At 44.3% G+C, this 17,586-nt stretch overlaps 1 protein-coding gene across 2 annotated transcripts in view; it reads left to right on the top strand.

Moving 5' to 3' along the window:
* The first annotated feature begins 15,703 nt into the window (after positions 1–15,703).
* Positions 15,704–17,586, top strand: part of ADGRD1 (adhesion G protein-coupled receptor D1) — a 367,284-nt gene continuing 365,401 nt past the window's right edge. For both annotated transcript variants that reach the window (XM_029058449.2, XM_029058448.2), the window contains exons 1-2: positions 15,704–16,433; positions 16,520–16,556. In XM_029058449.2, coding sequence (XP_028914282.1) covers positions 16,371–16,433; positions 16,520–16,556 — 100 coding nt within the window. In that variant the 5' untranslated portion in view covers positions 15,704–16,370. The remainder of the gene's footprint in view (positions 16,434–16,519; positions 16,557–17,586) is intronic.

The following is a 17,586-nucleotide window of genomic DNA, read 5'->3' as shown; positions in this document are numbered from 1 at the left end:
TAGAATAATCAGTTTCTATGGAGAGGAAAGGGACGATTTTAATGATGTTGGGAAGGTTGAACCAAGGGGACGTAGAGACAGATTGAACGTGCGGGTTGAATGAGAGAGATCATTCAAGGAGACCGTCGAAAGTACGGCTTGTGAGACAAGAAGGATGGTGGTGCCGTCTACAGTGATAGGGAAGTCAAGCGTAGGACAGGGTTTGGGTGAGAAGATGGGGATTCTGTTTTGCACGTTAGGTTTGAGGGTCGGTGGGCCATTCAACCAGAGATGTCCTGAAGGCAGAAGGAAATACGAGATTCCAGAGAAGGAGAGAGATCAGGGCTGGAAATAGAAATCTTCATAGCGATGGTAGTTGAAGCCAGGCCTGTGAATGAGTTCTCCAAGGGAGTGCTCTGCCCCCTCTGCTGCCCCTCTACCCCCCGCTTCACCTCCCCTCAGCTAAGTCCCCTTTTTCCCCCCTTTCCCTCTGCTCCTCCCCTTCTCCCTCCCCTCCCCTCAGCACTGTGCTCGTCCGCTCATTTGTATATATTTTTATTACCCTATTTATTTTGTTAATGAGATGTCCATCCCCTTGATTCTATTTATTGCTATTGTTTTTGTCTGTCTGTCTCCCCCGATTAGACTGTGAGCCCGTCAATGGGCAGGGATTGTCTCTGTTACCGAATTGTACATTCCAAGCGCTTAGTACAGTGCTCTGCACATAGTAAGCGCTCAATAAATATTATTGAATGAATGAATGAGTGGGTGTAGGTGGAGAATAGAAAGGGACCCAGAACTGAACAATGATGGACACCCACAGTTAGGGGTTGTTAGGCAGAGGAGGAGCCCGCAAAAGAGACTTAGAATGAGCAGGCAGAGAGATAGGAGGAGGACCAGGAGTCCTCATCGTCAGTGAAGCCAAGGTTGGATTAAACGATTCCAGGTGAAGGGAGTGATCGACACTGTTAAATGCATTTAAGAGGTTGAGGCAGGTTAGAATGGAGTAGAGACAATTGGATTTAGAAAGAGGCCACTGGTAACTTCTGAGAGGACAGTATTGGTGGAAGGAAGGGGGTGGAAGCCAGATTGGATTATTTTTTATCTATCCCAGTGCTTAGCATGTAGTATACCACTGTTATTGTTAATAAAGCCTCTGTCCTACATGGTGTATACAGTCTAAGTGGGAAGGAGAACAAGTATTTAATCTCCTTTTCACAGGTGAGAAAACAGAAGCACAGGGTGGTTAAGCGGTCTGTCCAAGGTTCCCCAGCGGGCAAGGGACAAAGTTGGGATTAGAAGTAGGGGCCCCCGCCTCCCAGTCCTGTGTTCTTTCCCCAGTCCCACTGCCATCTTGTGCATCCCTCTGTCTCCTGCCGGAGCCACCCGGAACTCTCCCGAACAGGTGGGATATTACCATTCCTAGGGATAACAAAGGAGAAATACCTGACAACTTCTCTTAGCAAATTTTTCCAGACTGGAACAGAATTAGCCCAATTCATCCAATGTCAAAATTACTTCCTGAGACTTAGTCGGAGATTTTGAGAGGAACATTAACATTTTCCAGACAATTTTGGGACTTGGGAGATGGGGGAGCTTTCAGAGGACTGCAACATACATTATGCATTCACTGCTGGAATGTACTAAATAGTCTCCTGCTGACTTAATTTTCTACCAGGAAACTGGAGAATTGGGCTCAGAAAAGAAAAAGAATTTGTAAATCTTAATCTATTTAGGGATCACCGCTCCACGGCCTCCATGTATCTGTCCCTTTAAGGGGGAACTCAGCGGGTGAGTTAACTACTTTGTTAATTAAACGAGATCAGGTGGGTGTGGAGGTGGTCTGGTGAAGGGGCTGCAGAGGGCAGAGAGAGCAGACCATTGATCTGACTAAGGGAAAGGGACTCTGTTGGTTAGACAAATATCAAGGGAAACTAATAATAATTCTGGTACTTGTTAAGTGCTTACTATGTGCCAAGTGCTGTTCTGAGTACCGTGGTAGTTACAAGTTAAACAGGTTGGACACAGTTCCTGTCCCACATGAGGCTCACACTCTTATCCCCATTTGTACAGAAGAGAAGTGAGTTGCCCAAGGTCACACAACAGACATGCGTACTCTCCCAAGTCCTTAGTATATTGCTCTGCACACAATAAGCACTCAATAAATATGATCTAATGAACGGCTGAATGAATGTAGCAAAGTCAGGATTAAAACCCAGGTCCTTCTGACTCCCGGGCTCGTGCTCCATCCGCTAGGCCACGCCGCTAGGAAACGCCGGGAGAAAAATGGTCATCGATGATATTCCCTAGTAAATGCTATTACTGTGAGTACACCACTAATCCTGGGCCTGCGCTATCACTCTGTGGCAAAGCTTGGCTTGGAATTAGTGGGATTCCCTTATGTGGGACAGTCTCTGGTGCAGGTGCTACAGCCCAGGCCTGTTAGTTAGAAGGTGATGGGTTCTAATCCTGGCTCCACCACTTGTCTGCAGTGTGGCCTTGGGCAAGCCCCTTGACTTCTCTGTGCCTTAGTTATCTCATCTATAAAATGGGGATTAAGATGTGAGCCCCACGTGGGGCAAACTAATTGCCTTGAATCTACCCTCAGGGCTTAGAACAGTGCTTGGCATGTAGTAGCACTTAACAAATACCATAATCATCATCTCCACAGTTGCACCATGGATCTTGACTGATTTGATTACACCTTTTCATTAATTATGGTTGAATTTATTGCTGACATTCCTGGAGCTGTGGCAGAGTAGAATTTCCAAAGATGATTGAAAGAAATGTATTATACTTTCCCAAGGGCTTAGTATAGTGTTTGGCACACAGCAAGCACTCAAGAAATATCAATGATTGACTGAAGTGCGTGGAAAGCATCATGGCCTAGTGGATCGAGCACAAGCCTGGGAGTGAAAGGATCTGGTTTCTGTTCCTGACTCCACAACTTGTCCGTTGGTTGACCTTTAGTAAGTCACATAACTTCTCTGATCTTCCGTTCCATCGTCTGTAAAATAGGAACTCAGTACCTGTTCTCCCTCCTGCTTAGACTGTGAGCCCCATGAGGACTGCGTCTAACTTGATCATCTGAAATCTACCTAAATGCTTAGAAGAGGGCTTGGCCCATAGTGAGCGCTTAACAATTACCACAGTCTTACCTACCAGCTGACTCAGGAACTTGTCTTGGCAACTACACCTATTCCTCTCCACTTCTTCCTCACCGTAACAGGTGTTGTTTTGAGGAAGTATGTCTGTAGCGTGGTTCAGTGGAAAGAGCACGGGCTTGGGAGTTAGAGGTCATGGGTTCTAATCCCAGCTCTGCCACTTGTCAGCTGTGTGACTGTGGGCAAGTCACTTCACTTCTCTGTGCCTCAGTTACCTCATCTGAAAAATGGGGATTAAAACTGTGAGCCCCATGTGGGACAACCTGATCACCCTGTATCTCCCCCAGAGCTTAGAACAGTGCTCTGCACATAGTAAGCACTTAACAAATACCAACATTAATATTATTATTATATACACCTATCTCTTTTCCCTGGGAAGTGAGAAGTTCATTGATAAATTGACTGCAGGCCTTTCCCCAGTGTTTTTTCTGGCAAAGTGATACTTGGATGGGCACTAGCATGTTAAAAGCCTAAATAATTAATGGCGGAAACCAGCGATATCACCATCTGGGCTACAGCTCTGCCTCACAGATGCCCTTCCCAACCCTGGACCATAGGCGACGGGGTATATATTCATGCCCCCTCCGGCAGAGAAAATGTGGCTTTTGCCATACTTTGATTGCAGCTCTGATTGATGTTATTCCCAATGGATAAATCATCATGGCCACGTGGGTGATTTGTTAATTGCTCATTATGAAGATGACGGGTATGACAGATGATGATTACTTTGTGCCTCTCTGTCCATTAAGATTCCTTCTGTCCCATCTGTTAAGACGGAGGGTCTTTTCCTGCTCCACCAAAGGTAGATTGAAGTGAAAAATGGACTGCGGCGGAGGTAAAATGCTCCAACTGCTTCAACTTATCCACATTTTGGATCTGAGGACACTTAGAAAATGTTCTGAGGAAGAACAGTCCCTATCTGGAAGCTTCTTGTGGACAGGGAATGTGTCTACCAAATCTGTTATATTTTACTCTCCCAAGTGCTTAATTCAGAGGTCTGTGTGCAGTAAGCACTCAATAAATATGATTGATTGATTGATTGCCTGATCGGCGGTGTGATTCTACTGGGAAGACTAGAATATATGACTTGCTAGACTATCTTTTCTAGGGGACCTTGTGAAAGAGTCGGTGGTTTCTAGAGAACCGGGATTCACTGATTGATTAATTGATTGATTCAGGTGACCAGTAAACCCACCCCTGCCATCCAGTGCTTAGAACAGTGCTTGGCACATAGTAAGTGCTTAACAAATACCATTTTTATTATTCGTGAGTAGTTTTAACGAAGAGACTATGCCAGGGAAGGTAAGAAGAGAGTGGATAATATAAAGTTTTTAAATAGTTTCAAGTATTCTTTGAGGGGTTGAGGCAGGGAATGTGCCTATGAACTGTTATGTTGTATTCTCCCAAGCACACAGTGCTCAATAAGTATCTTTGATTTTGATTGGAGTTGAAACTCTCATAATCACTTGTCCTTCCTAGATAGTTCTTCTCCTCTATACTGTAAGCTTGTTGTGGGCAGGGAATATGTCTGTTTATTGCTTTATTGTATTCTCCCAAATGCTTAGTACCGTACTCTGAACACAGTAAGGGGTCACTAAATATGATTGAATGGATGAATGAAAAATATCATTCCTCATGCTTTCACTTGTACTTTAACATTGTGTAGGATGTCCTCATTCATCTTCTCTATATCCAGTGGCCTTGTTATTTTTGTTTTTAATTTTTCTCCATAGGTGGAAGTTTTATATGTTTCTATTTTCTTCTTTTAGGTCTTCCCCCTTTCTGTTTTAACCTCATCTCATCTTGCCGTAAATTCCCATAGTTTACATCAAACAACCTTTCTCATTCTTCTTGATTTAGGGAAAGTCTATGGACTGCTGTCATCCCATAATATTTCTTTGTTATGTCTTGTCATTCTGTCTGCTAAATATCATCTCCCACACAGGTTTCATTTCTACTAGCAGGGAATCGAGACCTTGGCGTTCAGCTCAAAAAATGACTCTGCTGGTTATCTTCTCTTACCAAACGTACGGTTCGGTTAATTCAATAGAATTAGTAGATATGATCTCTGTCCTCAAGGTGCTTACAATATAGAGGGGGAGACAGACACTAAGATAAAATTATAGGTAGGAAGAAACAATGGAGTATTTCCTCATCTGTAAAATAGGGGTTCAGTACTTGATCTCCCTCCTACCTAGATTGTGAGCCCCACGAAGGGCAGGGACTGTGTCCTAACTGATTATCTGGAATCTACTCCAGTACTTATTTCAGTGCGTGGTATATAGTAAATGCTTAACAAGTACCACAGTTATTATTATTTAGTGCTGAAGAGGTAGTTGGTGGGATCCGACTTAGAGAAGCAGTGTGGCTCCCCATTGGAAAGAGCACAGGCTTAGGAATCAGAAGTCATGGGTTTTAATTCCGGTTCCTCCACTTGTCAGCTGTGTGACTGTGAGCAAGTCTCTTAACTTCTCGGTGCCTCTGTTACCTCATCTGTAAAATTGGGATTAAGGCTGTAAGCCTCAAGTGGGATAACCTGATTACCCTGTGTCTACCCCAGCACTAGAACAGTGCTCAGCACATCAGGGACTGTCTCTATCTGTTGCCAACTTGTACATTCCAAGCGTTTAGTACAGTGCTCTGCACATAGTACTTAACTTCTCTGTGCCTCAGTTCCCTCATCTGTAAAATGGGGATTAAGACTGTGAGCCCCACGTGGGACAACCTGATTCCCCTGTGTCTACCCCAGCGCTTAGAACAGTGCTCGGCACATAGTAAGCGCTTAACAAATACCAACATTATTATTATTATTACATAGTAAGCACTCAATAAATACCATTGAATGAATGAATGAACATAGTAAGCACTTAACAAATACCAACATTATTATTATTATTATCCACCTCCATATAAAGCAAAAACTCCTCACCATTGGCTTTAAATCACTCCATCACCTTGCCCCCTCCTACCTCACCTCAGTTCTCTCCTTCTACCACCCAGCCCACACTTGGCTCCTCTAGTGCTAACCTTCTCACTAAGCCTCCATCTTGCCTGTCTCACTGTTGACTCCTAACCCACTTCCTGCCCCTGGCCTGGAATGCCCTCCCTCCTCAGATCCGACTGACAATTACTCTCCACCCTCTTCAAAGCCTTACTGAATGCACATCGCTCCCAGTGGCCTTCCCAGACTAAGCCCCACGTTTCCTCATCTCCCACCCCCCTCTTAGAGAAGCAGCGTGGCTCAGGGGAAAGAGCCCAGGCTTGGGTGAAAGAGGTCATGGGTTCTAATCTCTCCTCTGCCACTTGTCAGCTGTGTGACTGTGGGCAAGTCACTTAACTTTTCGGTGCCTCATTTACCTCATCTGTAAAATGGGGATTAACTGAGAGCCTCACGTGGGTCAACCTGATTACCCTGTATCTACCCCAGAGCTTAGAAGAGTGCTCTGCACATAGTAAGCGCTTAACAAATACCAACATTATTATTATTATTCTGCATCACCCTGACTTGCTCCCTTTATGGACCCCCGCCCCCCGTCCCAACCCCACAGCACTTATTTGCATATCTGTAATTTTATTCATTTGTATTGATGTCTGTCTCACCCTCTCTAGACTGAAAACTCATTCATTCTTTCAAACATACTAACTGAGCACTGACTGTGTGCAAAACACTGTACTAAGCTCATCGTCAGCAGGGAATGTGACTGTTTATTGTTGTACTGTACTCTCCCAAGTGCTTAGTACAGTGCGCTGCACACAGTAAGTGCTCAATAAATACAATTGAATGAGTGGATGAATGAATGAATGAGCTGAAAAACTGCACGGAATCAGAAGGTGCCTATTTCAGAGGTGATATGCTGAGTCTAGTGAGATAGATTCCAGAGTCATCCCACTACAGGTCTGCTGTGTGACCTTAGGCAAGTCACTTAACTTTTCTGTGCCTCAATAACCTTATTTGTAAAATGGGGATTGAGACTGTGAGCCCCATGTGGGACAGGGGCTGTCCAACCAGATTGTTTTATATCTACCCCAGTGCTTAGAACAGAGCATAGCACATATAAATACTTAAAAAATACCATTATCATTATTATTATTAGAGGAGGAAGTTGAAGCTATGGGTGCAGATGAGGTGCCCAAGGGGTGGGTGTAGATTGAGATTAGAAGGGGATCCAAAACAGAGTCTTAAGGGACACACCTGCACACACAATTAGGAAATGGGAGACAAAAGAAAAGCTGGTGAGAGACTGAAAGTGATTGCCAGAGAGAGAGATAGGAAAACTAGGACAGAACTGGATTAGAAAAACCCAGGTTACAAAGTACACCCAGGAGAAGAAGATGTTCTATGGTATCAAAGATAGCCAAGAGGTGGGAAAGAAGATTAGGCAAGAAGGTGTGGCTTCAGATTAGAGATCTGAAGAGATTCATCTTGGAGATTTGGCTTCAGAGCTCGCCATCACCTTGCCCCTTCCTACCTCACCTCCCTTCTCTCTTTCTACTGCCCACCCTGTACACTCTGCTCCTCCCCTGCTCACCTCCTCACTGTTCCCCGTTCACACCTATCCTGTCATCGACCCCTGGTCCACGTCCTACCCCTGTCCTGGAATGCCCTCCCTCCTCACCTCCGCCAAACTAACTCTCTTCCCCTCTTCAATGCTCTACTGAGAGCTCACCTCCTCCACGAGGTCTTCCCGGACTGAGTCCCCCCTTTTCCCTCTGCTCCCCCTCCAACCTCTGCTCCTCCCCCTTCCCCCTTCCCTTCCCCTCAGCACTGTGCTCATTTGTATATATTTATCACCCTATTTATCTTGTTAATGAGGGGTACATCCCCTTGATTCTATTTATCGTGATAATGTTGTCTTGTTTTTGTTTTGTTCTGTTATGTCTGCTGTCTGTCTCCCCTGATTAGACTGCGAGCCCATCACTGGGAAGGGATTGTCTCTATCTGTTGCCGAATTGTACATTCCAAGAGCTCTGCACATAGTAAGCTCTCAATAAATACTATTCAATGAATGAATGAATGAATGAATGAGAGTGTCACAGAAGGAGTTGGAGGAGGCAGAGTGGAGCACAATGGCTCTGGAGTGAAGGGGGAGCCAGACTGGGGCCTCTGGAGAAAACTCTAGAATTGAGGATTGGAATGGGCTTCCGTGTGATGTCATGGCTTTATGCCGTTTACCCCCGCAGTGTAACATAAAGTCACACAGAACAAGAGTGGTCAGCAATTTGTTTTCCTGCAGCTGGGTAGTGGAATGTCTTAAGCCTATCCTCAGTTGAATTGCTGGGAGGCTAAGTCTGCTTTGTATTTAAAAAAGTCTCTCCTTGCATCCTTCAAAAGCTGACGCTTCAGAATGGAAAAAGTAGCAAAAGGTGAACCCACTCACTCTCCTGCATGCACACGCTCTCCAAAGTCACCAGTTTGGAAAGACCCCGGGGGTGAGCGCTGGACTTGACAACAGCTTGGAGTCACAAGAACACAAAGAATCTGGAGTAGCTCTGAAGTCTATGATGGCAAGAAAAATGGAGCAATAAAAAAAACCTGGATTTGGCTTTGTGATCGCCATCATGGCAGAGCGTCGCATAGATTAAAAGAAAAAATGTCCAGGTGGGATTTGAACTCTTACCGGACTGTGCAAATAGAGAGGGACCCTGTGAGGGAGATGATGGTAGAGAGTGATAAGAACAAGGTGATGTTTGTGCTGCAGACATGGTCATGTCCTTAAATAATGACTTCAAGATAATCTTTTTTTTTTCCTGTTGTTGTTGAGGGCAAAGGGAGTGGAGTTGAATGGGTGAGCTAAAATTAGTATCAAAACCTCATCTTGGTTTCAGCACAAATATGGTGTCTAAATTACATGTTTTTATGTCTTTATTCTTAGGAATAGCAAAGGATCTGAGGGTCATAATTGACCACAAGCTGAATCCGATTTGAGCAATGTTATTATTGCAAAAACCAAGATGATAATGAGATACATTAACAAGCCTATGAGGAAGCATTCTTCCCGTAATCTACATTTGTTAAACTCTTTGAAAAGTCCTGAGCCGGTGTGGATCACTTAGCTCTCAAAAGGAAAATAGATAGGACCCAGAGAAGAGTTACAAAAATGAGATAAGGGAGGGAAAATGGGTCCTATAAAAAGGGATAAAGGAATTGGGGCTCAAAGAAAGGACGATTTAATATTTTCAAACACATGAGTCTTTGTGATGTTGTTGGGGCTGCTGTTTGGACAACTGGCATCTGAATGTATGGTGAAAGAATGAACAAATTAAGACTGGAGAAATTTTGGTTAGACCCAAGGAACCATGCAAGTGGTAAAACCTGAGACTCAGTCGAACCTTTAAGTGCTCAATCATACTTACTGAGCACTTACTGAGTACAGGGTACTGTACTAAGAGCTTGGGAGAGTACAATATAATAGGATTGGTAGACTCAAACCCTGCCCTTAAGGAGCTGACTGTCCAGAGCAGGAGATAGAAATGGCAGAGTGCAAGGACATGTACCTAAGTGCTATGGGGAGAATAAACTACTGAAAAGATTTGGGAACTCTGAAGATCTTTAAGGAAAGAACAAACTTTTGTCCTGGATGCTTCGGCCATTCAATTAGATTTGAACAAGATAATTTCTAGGTCCTCCTTCAGTGATAAGATTCTCTGATTAGAAACATTTTGTTGTAATAATAATAATAATGTCGGTATCTGTTAAGCGCTCACTATGTGCAGAGCACTGTTCTAAGCGCTGGGGTAGATATAGGGTAATCAGGTTGTCCCACGTGGGGCTCACAGTCTTAATCCCCATTTTACAGATGAGGTAACTGAGGCCCAGAGAAGTGAAGTGACTTGCCCACAGTCACACAGCTGACAAGTGGAAGAGCTGGGATTCGAACCCATGACCTCTGACTCCCAAGCCCGGGCTCTTTCCACTGAGTCACGCTACTTCTAATAATAAGGACAGTATTTGTTAAGTGCTATGTGCCAAGCACTGTTCGTACAAGGTTATCAGGTTGTCCCCCTTGGAGTTCACAGTCTTAATCCCCATTTTACAAATGAGGTAACTGAGCACAGAGAAGTGAAGTGACTTGCCTCAAGTCACACAGCCGACAAGTGGTGGAGACGGGATTAGAACCCACTTCCTCTGACTCTCAAGCCAGTGCTCTTTCCACTAAGCCACGCTGCTGTTGTCTTATTTTATGCATCTGTTTCCTGTATTTTCTGTTGCTTGGCATGTATTTGTTTGGGCTTTCCCATTAGCTTGTAAGCTTCCGGAGGGTAGGGAAGATGTTTCATTCTTTCTCATAACATTCCCTCATGCCTAGCACAAGGAGAAAGAGCATGATCTAGTAGAAAGGGCGCGGGCCTGGGAATCAGAGGTCCTGGATTCTGGTCCTGGTCCTCTCAGTTGCCTGTTCTGTGACCTTGGGAAGGTCACAACTTCTCTGTGCCTCAGTTTCCTCAAAGGGGATCCAATACTGCATAGATATTTGCGTTCCTTGAGGGACAGGCTCCACATCGAATTCTCACTTATATACTCTTTCCCAGCACTTAGTACAGTGTTCTACACACAGTAAGTACTTGATAAATGCTTCTACTATTACTGTACACCCTCCTTGTTACCTTGTCATCCTATGAGGGGCAGTGACTGTGCCCAAACTGGTTGTGGTGTATCTCTACCCCAGGCCTTAGTCATAGTTCTTCAAGGCACTCAATCAGATCCCAACTTGCGGATTTCCTATTACAGCCCAACTCTCGGACGTCCTGGGTTCTAATCCCGGCTCCGCCGCCTGTCAGCTGTGTGACTTGGGGAAAGTCATTTGACTTCTCGGTCCCTCAGTTCCCTCACCTGTAAAATGGGGATTAAGACTGTGAACCCCACGTGGGACAATCTGATCACCTTGTATCCTCCCCAGTGCTTAGAACAGTGCTTTGCACATAGTAAGCGCCTAACAAACGTCATCATCATTATTATTATTAATGCCAACCTGTTCACTGTACTTCCGTCTTGTCTATCTCACCGTCCTTTGCTCATTAGCTCCCTCTGGCCTGGAACGCCCTCCCCCTTCATATACGACAGGCCACTACTCTCCCCACCTTCAAAGCCTTATTAAAATCACGTCTCCGCCAAGGGGCCTTCCTTGACCGAGCCTTCATTTAATAATAATAATAATAATAATGATGTTGGTATTTGTTAAGCGCTTACTATGTGCAGAGCACTGTTCTAAGCACTGGGGTGATACAGGGTCATCAGGTTGTCCATTATGAGGCTCACAGTCTTCATCCCCATTTTCCAGATGAGGTAACTGAGGCACAGAGAAGTCAAGTGACTTGCCCACAGTCACACAGCTGACAAGTGGCAGAGCCCAGGACTCCAACCCATGACCTCTGACTCCCAAGCCCATGCTCTTTCCACTGCGCTTCGCTGCTTCATTTCCCCTACTCCCTCTCCCTTATGTGCCACCCTTGCACTTGGATCTGTAGAACAGTGTCCAGTACTTAGAACAGTGCTTGGCACATAGTAAGCGCTTAACAAATAACATCATTATTATTATTACTAGTACTCTTACTACCACCTACTTATCCAATAATCACTTGATATACACCCCACTCTCAGCCTCTCATACTCACTCCCTTGGTGAACTCATTGGCTCCCACGGCTTCAACTATCATCTCTACGTAGATGGCACCCAAATCTATATCTTCTCCCTGGTTCTCTCCCCCTCCCTCCAGGCTCTTATCTCCTCCTCCTGCTTCCATGACGTCTCCACCTGAATGTCCGCTCGCCACCTAAAACTCAACATGTCCAAGACTGAGCTCCTCATCTTCCCTCCCAAATCTTGTCCTCTCACTGACTTCCCCGTCACTGAGGACGGCACCACCATCCTTCCCGTCTCACAGGCCCGCGACCTTGGGGTCGTCCTTGACTCTGCTCTCTCATTCATTCCACACATCCAATCTTTCACCAACACCTGCCAGTCTCACCTGCACAATATCTCCAAGATCCGCCCTTTCCTCTCCATCCAAACTGCTACCGTGCTGGTACAAGCTCTCATAATATCCCGACTGGATTATTTGTGTCAGCCTGCTCTCTGATCTCACTTCCTCCTGTCTCTCCCCGCTCTGGTCTATTCTTCATTCCGCTGCCCGGATCATCTTCCTACAGAAACGCTCTGGTCATGTCACTCCCCTCCTCAAAAACCTCCAGTGGTTGCCTATCAACCTTTGCATGAAGCAAAAACTCCTCACTCTTGGCTTCAAAGCTCTCCATCACCTTGCCCCCTGCTACCTCACCTCCCTTCTCTTGTTCTACTGCCCACCCCGTACACTCCGCTCCTCTGCCATTCACCTCCTCACAGTCTCCCGTTTGCGCCTGTCCCACGACCTATCCTATCGACCCCTGGCCCACGTCCTACTGCTGTCCTGGAATGCTCTCCCTCCTCACCTCCGTCAAACTAACTCTCTTCCTCTTCAAAGCCCTACTGAGAGCTTACCTCTTCCAGGAGGCCTTCCCAGACTGAGCCCCCCTTTCCCTCTGCTCTTCCTCCCCTCCCCATCCCCCCCACCCTCTGCTCTTCCCCCTTCCCCTCAGCACTGCGCTTATTTGTATATATTATTTATTACCCTATTTATTTTGTAAATGAGGTATAAATCTCCATGATTCTATTTATCTTGTTGATGCTGTCTTGTTTTGTTTTGTTCTGTTTTGCTTTGCTGTCTGTCTCCCCCATTTAGACTGTGAGCCCGTTGTTGGGCAGGGATTGACTCTGTTGCCCAATTGCATATTCCAAGCGCTTAGTACAGTGCTCTGCACATAGTAAATGCTCAATAAATGCTATTGAATGAATGAATGAATGAATGGTATGTATCCATAATTTATTTTAACATCTGTCTTCCCTTCCAGATTGTAAGCTTCTTTTGGTCGGGAAGCACATCTACCAACTCTGTTGAATTGTTCTCTCCCAAGCACTTAGTACTGTGGTCTACACTCAGTGAGCACTCAATAAATACAATTGATTGATTGCTTTATGCCTAGTAAGCATTTAGCAAATACCACATTCACTATATTAGTTATGAAGCTCTATTCAGTGCGCCTGTGACTGCTCAAATAATAGCATTAACTAATCAACCTATCCGTGCATTTTTATATGGTGTTAAGTGCTCGGGTATGTGCTTTTGTAGTCTGTTATGCACTGGGGTAGAAACAAGATTATATGGTCAGACTCAATCCATGTCCTAAATTGGACTCAAATCTTAAGGGTGAGAAATAAAGTTACTTGTCCCCATTATACATATGAGGAAACTGAGGCATAGAGAGGTTAAGTAGCTTGTATGAGTCCACACAGCAGGTCAGAGCTGGGATTAGAGCCTGGTTTTTCTGATTCCCAGTCACAATGCTTTAGGCTGTAAGTCTCAATTAGTTTCTTGACTTGGGCCAATCCGATTATCCTGTTATCTACACCAGCTCTCAGCACAGTGCTTGGTGCAGAGTAAGTTCTTAATAAAAATACCAGAACTGTTGTAAATATCCTTTCCATAATAGAGAGGGGAAAACTAAAGGAAAGAGAGGCTGAAGCAACTCACAGTGTGGAAGGCGCCGCTGAGCAGGGCAGAGCGCTCAAGTCTCTGAGAACCTGGGTGGCCTTTTTCACAGGGGTAGTGACAATTCATTGCTTAGGAAACAGCGATCTGTTCCCTGAGTGGGAATGTGGAGGAAGGAGAGAGGCTCCAGCTGTTTCTCAGAGATTTTCCTCGTGGATTTTCCCAGGGGCAGCTCTACCCGCAGGACCGACCTCCAAAAAAAACAGTTTGAACTTTTCAAAAACAGACAAAGGCGCTTCTTCCCTCTCTCTCTCCCTAGCCCTGGCCTGCTGGCCCCACAGTGGAAATGACAGGATGCATTTGTCGCTTCACGACTGGAGAATTTAGGAGCTCTCTTTTCACTCCAGATTGCACTTTTATTTTGTCCACAAGGATATAGAGACATAGAATGTGGATCTATAAGGCTAGAAGTCTTTCTGCCACTGGGATTTCAGTAGCCGTGAGAGGGTCAGCCTCACTCTGCCCTCCATACAGTGGGAGGGAAACCCCGTCTCCCCCAGAAGAGGAAGGTAAGACAAGCGTCCTTCACCATACTTGACTTTGATCTTTGGACAGGTTTTGACAGTTTGGACAGAGTGGCCAGGACTGTGTCCAACTGGATTACACTATATCTACCTTAGTGCTTTAGAACAGTGCCTGGCACATAGTTAGCACTTAACAAATACTATTGAAAAAAAAAAGAGTGGGGAGGAGCCAGTGTCTCCTAGTGGAAAAATCACGGGCTTGGGTGTCAGTGGAACGGGTTTTAATCCTGGCTCTGCCACTTGTGGGCTGTGTGACCTTGGGTGAATCACTTAAATTCTCTGTGCCTCAGTTTCCTCATCTGTAAAATGGGGATTAATACCTGTTCTCTCTTTAACTTAGACAATGAGCCCCATTTGGGCCAGGGACTGTATCCAATCTCTTTATACTGCATCTATACCAGCTCTTAGTGTAGTCAGCCAGGGAGTCAATCATGTTTTTTGAGCATTTACTGTATGCAGAACACTAAACTAAGTGCTTAGGAGACTACAGACACATTCCCTGCCCACAGTGAATTTAGAGTCTAGAGGGAGCTTACAGTGTAGAGGGTTTGCATAGAGTAGGAACTGAACAAAAAAATTATTATTATTATCTGAGCTAAAGAGACCTGTGACCATCAACTGCCTAACTTGTAACAAGGGTTATTTTTACTGTTATTGATTTGCTTATCTTAGCCTGTTTTCTTTTTCCTTTTCCTAACCATCTTATGTTTCTGTCTTCCCTTCCTTCCCTCCACACCCCTCCTTCAAATTGTGAGCACATTGTCGGCCAGGGCAATGTCTGAATAAATGTCCGACTAATCTTCCCAGAGTTCACAGCTTTTCCATTATAAATGTTTGATAAATGTTAATTATTGATTGATTGTAGGCTAGCCTAGGTTGTCCTCATCAGTTGACATTTATTGAGTTTATTGAGGGAGAATACCAAACCAGGGTAGTAGGTGAAACAGTTGGGGATCTGGGAGTCGGCAGGGATTACTCTTCTGTTGATACATTCCAGGCTCTGATAACTGTGGTATCTGTTAAGCGCTTATTATGTGCCAGACACTGTTCTAAGCGCTGGAGTGGATACCAGCAAATTCGGTTGACATAGTCAAGGACTTTACGATCTAGCTCTCAGAGATTGAACCCCTGATTTCCTGTTCCATTGGGAGAAAACAGCTCCTGAAATCTGCAAAGTTTACAGAAAGGGAAAGAAAAAAAAAATCAGCATTTGTGGTGATGAGGGATTGTGTTTTTTTAACAAATGTCATCTTATTTATTTCTCTGACCAAATAAAACTCATCTTAAAACAGATTTTACAGTTTGCTTAGATTGGAGTATTTATTAATATTTATACTGGCTTTGAGTGTCTAGAGTAGAGAAACACTTTTTTTTTTTTAAATCGTGGTCTCTCTCATCTGCTTTCTGAACCAAACAGACTTCTAAAATTTACAGTTGTTTTTAACAGACTGGTGTTAGGACCCAGAAAGGAGGCAGCAGCAATGAGATATAAATAGAGAAACAGAATGGGACAAAGTTTGAGGAGAAAGCATGACATCACTCAGACTTTCTCTCCAACCAAAATGATCTGGGATGGAGGTGCAAACTTGAGCCAGACAAGCAAGGAGTGAACAACTCATTCCACTACCACTCCTGGGAAAGCAGCAGGACTCAGTGATCAAAAGACTTTAAGAGGATTCTTTTTTTTATTCAAAATGATAATCCACATTCAAGCCTGGATTGAGATCTTGGACAGATGAAGATAAGTGAAAGAAAAGAAGAAATAGAAAGCAAACATTGAAGTATCAGATCTCATTTGAACACACAGGATCAATTTTGGGGACTGCTTCTTTGGAACTGTACAGCTTGGTATTACATTTGTTCTTCCCCTATTCTTCAGTTGATTTGGCCATGGTAATGTATTTATTAATTACTGAAGAATTTCAAGTTTGAGGGAAGGCACTATTCTTTCATGCTCTGGGAGAACGGCTTTTTACAAAAACCTATTAAAGAACCAAGGCTCTGAACCGGTGTGAAAATGCCTTTTTTACAAGGAAGTGAGAGTTGAAAAGGAAGATTTACAACGGTACTCCCACAGGAATTTGGTGTGGATCACATTTTTAACCTTGGAAGAACCACGATGAAACCTCTGCATTTCTTCTTCTGGCATTCTTGCCTGATTTTTTTAAATTGCAATTATCAGGTAATTTATCTACATGGCTATCGTTGAGATTTGCCAGGATTACTCTCCGAGGGGTTTTATCTCACTATGTAATGTTTTCTGTGCAGGTGGATGGAAACTATTCACAGCTACAGGAGCATCCAGGTAAGGAATATTCACTCTCAATTTGTCATCTTTCCGTTCTTATTCCAAGTGTCCAATTTGATGACTCCAGGTCCCAGAAATAATGAAACTCAGCTTATATTTGTTTATGCCCAATTGTATTGAATATTGTAAAAGCCACCTCTTTCTTTACCTTGAGCTTCAGTTTGATTCACTGCTGTGCCTTCTGACCTCCTCTTGATCATGCTGCTTAACCGCTCACGACTTCGGGTTCACTGAATCACAGCACAAGGAGCAGGGTTGTCAGTTTATAGTCCATTTCTCTAGCTTTATTCAGACAAAACCTTCTGGTTGAGGGAGTGCAAGTTTCCCTGGATTGAAGGATATCTGCAGTTTTCCTCTCCCTCTCTCTTCTTTCTTCCTCTTTCCCTTTCTTCTCTCTCCCCATCCTCTCTCACTCTTTCTCCCCATCTCTCTTCCTGTCTCCTTTCTCTCCCTCTCCTTCCTCACCCTCTTTCTTTCTCTCTCTTTCCTTTTTCTCTTTCTCTCACGCATTTCCCCATCCTTCTCCATTTGCCTCTTCTCTTCTTCTTTCCTTCGTTCCTTCCTCTCCCCTCCCTTCCTCTCCCTCTTCTTCTCTCAGAATTCCCGATCATCTGTTTCCAATGCAAGTTCGCCTGGACTGATTTTTGTGTGTGTAACTGGAGAGAGAGTTTCAGTTCACACACGTACTTTAACCTCAAGCCTCAGGGTGGTGTTTAAGTACAGTCTAACTGATCCATACATCCTACCCTGTGCTTTTCTTCTCAAAAGCTTGGCAGGCTAAAACAGATGGCCACAGATGGAGAGATAACTTATTTTCTGTTATTTGTCTCTACTTCTGCCTCAGTCCAGATTCTCTTCTGTCCCTTGTTCTCTTTGTCTTTATTTGTTCAGTCTCCCTTTAATCTAGAAAATATTAACACAAAATTGTCAGTCCTTCAGATAAGGGACAGAATGGCTTTTCTCCTCTGAGACCATCTAAGCTATTAAAAATGACATTCCCCACTACACTGTTTGGTTAGCAAACAAT

This window comes from Ornithorhynchus anatinus, chromosome 2, assembly GCF_004115215.2.
Source record: "Ornithorhynchus anatinus isolate Pmale09 chromosome 2, mOrnAna1.pri.v4, whole genome shotgun sequence".
Classification (NCBI taxonomy): domain Eukaryota; kingdom Metazoa; phylum Chordata; class Mammalia; order Monotremata; family Ornithorhynchidae; genus Ornithorhynchus; species Ornithorhynchus anatinus.
This window is presented reverse-complemented; position numbering and strand designations above follow the sequence as displayed.